Source organism: Salmo salar, unplaced genomic scaffold (assembly GCF_905237065.1).
Source record: "Salmo salar unplaced genomic scaffold, Ssal_v3.1, whole genome shotgun sequence".
Taxonomy (NCBI): Eukaryota; Metazoa; Chordata; class Actinopteri; order Salmoniformes; family Salmonidae; genus Salmo; species Salmo salar.
This window is the reverse complement of record NW_025548814.1, coordinates 145675-153481: the sequence shown is the minus strand read 5'-3', so window position 1 is coordinate 153481 and position 7807 is coordinate 145675. Positions and strand designations below refer to the sequence as shown.

The window sequence follows — 7807 nt, the reverse complement described above, 5'->3', positions numbered from 1 at the left end:
TATTGTAAGGGAAACAAAAATAGACTATAGGCCTACGTGTTTCTAGGACTGTAGAATTATACATAACATCCTTGACTCTCTAAACAAATAACTATTGTTTTTTTATTAATATTTTCCCATTATTTATTCATGCTGTTAATCATTTACAATAGTTTATGTACTATTTATAAAGCATTTATTTATCAAGCATGTTGGCACACCTTGCATGTTGATATGCATCTGATGAATATGCTAAAGAGAACGCCCAGCAACATTCTCTAGTGGGTTCTGATATGCTGAAAGGCAATTCAAACTGATCTAGATTAGAATCCATTCTCTAGTGGGTTCTGATACGCTGACAGGCAATTCAACCTGATCTAGATTAGAATCCATTCTCTAGTGGGTTCTGATACACTGAAAGGCAATTCAACCTGATCTAGATGAGAATCCATTCTCTAGTGGGTTCTGATACGCTGAAAGGCAATTCAAACTGATCTAGATTAGAATCCATTCTCTAGTGGGTTCTGATACGCTGAAAGGCAATTCAAACTGATCTAGATTACAATCCATTCTCTAGTGGGTTCTGATACGCTGAAAGGCAATTCAACCTGATCTAGATTACAATCCATCTTCCCCTTGTGCCCTAAACAATAGCCCACACTATTGTCCCCAGATGGTACTAGTTGGTCGGAACTTGGTCCCCAGATGGAACTTCCTGTTGATGCCAAATAAGGAGTTTCCTCTTGGGTCACCACATTGATCACATTCCCAGTCCCCACAATGTCATCTACCCTCATTTCAATGAATCAATTACATTTGAAAGGGTGTATTTATTATAGATTTTTTTTAAATATTTTTTTATGTTTTCGTTGTCAGGAAAGGTTGTCAGGAAAGTCAGGAAAGTGGAGTCCCCAGAATGTGGTGTGAGAACAGGTGTCCCCAATAGGTGATATAAACACGTATGTGTGTGTGTCCAGTGTGTGTGTCCAGTGTGTGTGTGTCCAGTGTGTGTGTCCAGTGTCCAGTGTGTGCGTGAGTGTCCAGTGTGTGTGTCCAGTGTCTGTGTCCAGTGTGTGTGTCCAGTGTCTGTGTCCAGTGTGTGTGTTCAGTGTGTGTGTAGTGTTCAGTGTGTGTGTGTGTTCAGTGTGTGTGTGTTCAGTGTGTGTGTGTGTTTCCAGTGTATGTTAGTGTGTGTGTCCAGTGTGTGTGTGTGTCCAGTGTGTGTGTGTCCAGTGTGTGTGTGTGTGTGTCCAGTGTGTATGTATGTCCTATGTTTGTGTGTGTGTCCAGTGTGTGTGTGTGTCCAGTGTGTGTGTGTGTCCTCTGTGTGTGTGTCCAGTGTGTGTGTGTCCAGTGTGTGTGTGTGTGTGTGTGTGTGTATGTGTGTGTGTCAGTGTTTCTGACACAGGGACAATGAGGAGCATTCATCATAAACCCTAAACCCTGGATAGAGGGGCTCAGTGAATGTGGAGATGAATGTGTGCAGGTGGGTCAGCGTGTAAGTGGATGCTCTATAGAAGGAGAGAGTGCCGGATGGCCAGTCCAGATACACTCCTACTCTGTGGGAGCTGGACGAGGGGACGTCTATGGTAGTGTATTTACTAATGTGACAAGCTCTGTAACGTTTGTCAGAACATTCCAGACTCCAGGAATTGTCATTGGATCCAAGCCAACATTTATGAAGATCTCCTCTCCTGCTGATTCCTTTATATGTCACTCCTATATCAGCCCCACTCCACTCTACCTCCCAGTAACAGCGCCCAGTCAGACCCTCTCTACACAGCACCTGTCTACAGTCCTTATAAAATCTCTCTGGGTGATCAGGATACGGCTGCTCCTCTGTTCGACATGTCACCTTTCTGTTCTCCTCAGACAGAGAGAGGTGTCTGTTTACTGTGTTTGGGTCCAGTGTGAGATCACAGACATCTGATGGATGAAACCAGACACAATATTAGAAATCATCATCATTCACATTAGAATGTTAACTCATTTTTCACTAATTCATTTAATGTAGATGTGTCTAGGTATCAAAAGGAGAAGTTAAGGTAACTTGAGACTTGTTGAATGATCATATGTTATACTGTATGGTAATATAAAACACACTTATTCCCATGAATTACACACACAAACACACCTGTATGCATCATGAACAAAAACACACATTTCTTATATAACACGCACGCACGCACACGCACACACACACACACACACACACACACACACACACACATTGTCAAAGCAACTTTTTGTAAACATTGGTGTCCCTGATTTCTGCTTCTGTAGAACTACAGCTGATATTTAATATGACCAAGTAAGTAATGATGGTGGTCTTTGACTTTGACTTAACTTGAATTAAGACTTATTCTTAGTCATATTCTTCACAGCAGTCAACACTCACATTTTCTAAGTCCAGGTTTCATTGTGTACTCTCCACCATGTTCCACACTGTAGTGGTAAGCAGAAGAACAGACAGTCATTGAATGATACACACACACACACACACACACACACACACACACACACACACACACACACACACACACAGTCAAGTTTTGGTAAGAATGTATGTCTGTGTGTGTGTGTTCTGTGTTTGTGTCCAGTGTGTGTGTGTGTGTGTGTGTGTGTGTGCGTGTGTCCAGTATGTGTGTGTGTGTCCAGTATATATGTGTGTGTCCAGTGTGTGTGTCCAGTATGTGTGTGTATGTGTGTGTGTCCTGTGTGAGTGTGTGTGTGTGTCCTGTGTGAGTGTGTGTATGTGTCCAGTGTGTGTGTGTCCAGTGTGTGTGTGTGTGTCCAGTATGTGTGTGTCCAGTATGTATGTGTGTGTCCAGTTTGTATGTGTGTGTCCAGTGTGTGTGTGTATGTGTGTCCTGTGTGAGTGTGTGTGTATGTGTGTGTGTCCAGCGTGTGTGTGCCCAGTGTGTCCGTGTCCTGCGTGTGTGTGTATCCTGTGTGTGAGTGTGTGTGTGTTTCACACTGGACACAAATACAGGACACACACAGCATATAACTTTGTCCAAGTAGTGGTCAAAATGTTTGTCTTAACTAGCCTGATAAGTCAAACATGTCTGATATGAACATTGACATAAACCCTCTACATACTTGAGTTTCTCCAGTCTGCAGTGTGGATCCTCCAGTCCAGCAGAGAGCAGTCTGATTCCTGAGTCTCCTGGGTGATTGTAGCTCAGGTCCAGCTCTCTCAGGTGTGAGGGGTTTGACCTCAGAGCTGAGACCAGAGAAGCACAGCCTTCCTCTGTGACTAGACAGCCTGACAGCCTGCAAAGAGTCAAATCATTGTCACGTCCTGACCAGCAGAGGGAGTAGTTGTGTAGTATCTTGGTCAGGACGTGGCAGAAGAAGTCTGTATGTGTTTTCTAGTATGTCTGTTTCTTTGTTGGTCTGTGTGGCTCCCGATCAGGAACAGCTGGTTATCGTTGTTCCTGATTGGGAGTCATATATTAGCAGTGTGTTTTTCACCTGGTTGTTGTTTTTCGCAATGCTAGATTCTGTATAGCCTGTGAAACTGTCACCTGTCGTTCTTTGTTTTCTTGTTTTCTGTGTTCACTTTATTCTAATTAAATATAAAGATGAGCATTCATATCCCGTCTGCGTTTTGGTCATCCATTCACTACGACAGCCGTTGCAATCATTAAAATTACACTGCTATTCTTTGGTGGTGAAAATAGTGGCAGTATATTTTTTCTACATTTTCAGATACATCAGTGTCCTGAAACCTGCCATATCTATTCATAAACAGATATTTGTCCAACATACACCAGCATTTTGGATTTGAGATCAAATGTTAAATATGAGGTGACAGTATATAATGTCACCTTTTATTTGAGGATATTTTAATACATATCTGTTTCACTATTTAGAAAAAGAAAAACACTTCATGTATCTAGTCCCCCATTTGAAGAACTCATAAGAATTCTGACCAATTCACTTATAGTGTATTAAAGTAGTCAAAAGTTTAGTATTTAGTCCCATATTCTTTGTACACAATGACTACATCAATCCTGTGACTAACATGATAGAGAAAGATCATGAATGAATCATGAATAATAATGAGTGAGAGAGTTACAGAGGCTACAACAAAACATACTAACCTCTCACCATTAACCTCAAATAAAGGTGACATTCTGTACTGTCACCTAATATGAAACATTCTATCTCAAATCTAAAATACTGGAGCATAGCACCACATTTAAAACTGTAAGCTTCACTGTCCAAACACATATGGTGTGGACTATGTGTGCCTGGTAAACACATGTGGATCTGGTGAACAGTTTTCACTTGTTGACCAACTGCAGGAATACTGACCTCAGAGTCTCCAGTTTACAGTGGGGATTCCCCAGTACAGCAGAGAGCAGCTCCACTCCTGAATCCTTCAGGTCATTGTTACTCAGATCCAGCTCTCTCAGGTGTGAGGGGTTTGACCTCAGAGCTGAGACCAGAGAAGCACAGCCTTCCTCTGTGACTAGACAGCGTGACAGCCTGCAAAGAGTCAAATCATATTAAAATCACAGTGATATTCCTTGGTGGTGAAACTAGTGGCAGTATAATTTTATAAATGTTCAGAAACATCAGTGTCCTGAAACCTGCCATATCTATTCATAAATGAACGTATCATTATTATAAATGATCATAATATTACTTGAAGAGAGAATAATGTATTGTACAAATATTTGAGTAGACTGACCAGACCAGTTTAAAAAGCAGTATCAGTCAAAAGACAGACAGTGAGGTATCAGATTTAGATTGTATACAGTATACAGTAAACACCATATCTATTTTGACAGTGAAGCTAACATTTTAAATGTGGCTCTATACTCCAACATTTTGGATTTCATATGAGGTGACATTGATGCATTTAGAGTTCGTTTTTGCCCAATAGTAACTGAATGGTGGATGATGACTGGAGTAATTTTCTTCCTATGTGAGTAGATAACATGTTTCTAAACACTACTAAATGAATCCTGATGATGCCATGATTAAGAAAAATCATTAACGAATCATTACTAATAATGAGAGAGAAACATGCTAACCTCTCACCATTACCAATACCAGTGTCAGGTTTGTCATACGATGAAGGAGCTGACCAAAGCGCAGCGTGTGTATCGTTCCACATTTCCTTTATTAAACTGTGAAACTATGCAATACATACAAGTAAACTGAATGAACAAAAACAACAAACCGTGACAAAGCATTACAACATACACTTACTCAAACTCAATCTCCCACAAACCCAGGTGGGAAAAACACCTACTTAAGTATGATCTCCAATTAGAAACAACGATGACCAGCTGCCTCTAATTGGAGATCATCCCAAACAAAGTCCAACATAGAAATACAAAACTAGAACATAACAACATAGAAAATCTAAACTAGAAAAAAAACTGTCACGCCCTGACCTACTCTACCATAGAAACCAACAGCTTACTATGGTCAGGACGTGACATAGAGGCTACAACAAAACATGCTAACCTCTCACCATTACCAATAACAGGGGATAAAACAAAACATGCTAACCTCTCACCATTACCAATAACAGAGGCTACAACAAAACATGCTAACCTCTCACCATTACCAATAACAGAGGCTACAACAAAACATGCTAACCTCTCACTATTACCAATAACAAAGGCTACAACAAAACATGCTAACCTCTCACCATTACCAATAACAAAGGCTACAACAAAACATGCTAACCTCTCACTATTACCAATAACAGAGTCTACAAAAAAACATGCTAACCTCTCACCATTACCAATAACAAAGGCTACAACAAAACATGCTAACCTCTCACCATTACCAATAACCGAGGCTACAACAAAACATGCTAACCTCTCACCATTACCAATAATAGAGACTACAACAAAACATGCTAACCTCTCACCATTACCAATAACAGAGGCAACAACAAAACATGCTAACCTCTCACCATTACCAATAACAGAGGCTACAACAAAACATGCAAACCTCTCATCATTACCAATAACAGAGGCTACAACAAAACATGCTAACCTCTCACCATTATCAATAACAGAGGATACAACAACACATGCTAACCTCTCACCATTACCAATAACAGGCGAAGTTAGCATTTTTTTCTGATCTTTGTGCTTCTACAACTTTGTTATTCATCTTTATTCACTATTCATTTCTAAACGGTAACACAGGTATGTACTTATGGTGTGGACTACGTGTGCCTGGTGAACACATGTGGATCAGGTGAACAGTTATCACTTGTTGACCAACTACAGGAATACTGACCTCAGAGTCTCCAGTTTACAGTGGGGATTCCCCAGTCCAGCAGAGAGCAGCTTCACTTCTGAATCCTTCAGGTCATTGTTACTCAGATCCAGCTCTCTCAGGTGTGAGGGGTTTGACCTCAGAGCTGAGACCAGAGAAGCACAGCCTTCCTCTGTAACTCCACATCCTGACAGCCTGACAAAGAGTAAAATCATACTAACATCACACTGCTATTCTTCAGCGTGTAAACCAGCTAGAAAGATGTGTCGGCATCGAGTAATTGTCTCTGGCCCCCTCCCAGTTAGGGGGAGTGATGAGCTCTACAGCAGTCTCACAACTTAATCGCTGGTTGAAAACTGTTTTCTGCTCCTCCCAAAATATAGAATTTGTAGATAATTGGCCCTCTTTCTGGGACTCACCCACAAACTCTAGGACTCCATCCTAGCTGGAGGGGTGCTCTCATGTTATCTACGAACATAGACAGTGCTTTAACTCCTCTATCTCCACAATGAGATAGGGTGCAGGCCAGGCAGCAGGCTGTTAGCCAGCCTGCCAGCTTAGTGGAGTCTGCCACTAGCACAGTCAGCGTAGTCAGCTCAGCTATCCCCATTGAGACCGTGTCTGTGCCCCGACCTAGGCTGGGCAAAACTAAACATGACGGTGTTCACCTTAGCAATCTCACTGGAATAAAGACCTCCTCCATTCCTGCCATTATCGAAAGAGATTGTGATACCTCACATCTCAAAATGGGGCTACTTAATGTTAGATCCCTTACTTCAAAGGCAATTATAGTCAATGAACTTATCACTGATCATAATCTTGATTTGATTGGCCTGACAGAAACATGGCTTAAGCCTGATGAATTTAGTGTGTTAAATAAGGCCTCACCTCCTGGTTACACTAGTGACCATATCCCCCACGCATCCCACAAAGGCAGAGGTGTTGCTAACATTTACGATAGCAAATGTCAATTTACAACAACAAAAAACCCGACATTTTCGTCTTTTGAGCTTCTAGTCATGAAATCTATGCAGCCTACTCACTCACTTTTTATAGCTACTGTTTACAGGCCTCCTGGGCCATATACAGCGTTCCTCACTGAGTTCCCTGAAATCCGATCGGACCTTGTAGTCATAGCAGATAATATTCTAATTTTTGGTGACTTTAATATTCACATGGAAAAGTCCACAGACCCACTCCAAAAGGTTTTTGGAGCCATCATCGACTTAGTGGGTTTTGTCCAACATGTCTCCGGACCTACTCACTGCCACAGTCATACTCTGGACCTAGTTTTGTCCCGTGGAATAAATGTTCTGGATCTCAATGTTTTTCCTCATAATCCTGGATTATCGGACCACCATTTTATTACATTTGCAATCGCAAAAAATAATCTGCTCAGACCTCAACCAAGAATCATCAAAAGTCATGCTATAAATACTCGGACAACCCAAAGATTCCTAGATGCTCTTCCAGACTCCCTCCGCCTACCTGAGGACGTCAGAGTACAAAAATCAGTTAACCACCTAACTGAGGAACTCAATTTAACCTTGCACAATACTCTAGATGCAGTCGC

The 7807-nt window shown here is 41.4% G+C and overlaps 1 protein-coding gene across 1 annotated transcript; it reads right to left on the bottom strand.

Annotated features, from left to right (window-relative positions):
* Positions 1–1271: 1271 nt before the first annotated feature.
* LOC123733351 (stonustoxin subunit beta-like) lies at positions 1272–6329 on the bottom strand (the record flags this gene model as incomplete). Its single annotated transcript, XM_045712774.1, has 4 exons — positions 1272–1905; positions 2378–2424; positions 3082–3255; positions 6256–6329. Coding segments are annotated over 4 exons (831 nt in total), but the record flags the coding sequence as incomplete, so codon positions are not given.
* Between the last annotated feature and the right edge of the window lie 1478 nt (positions 6330–7807).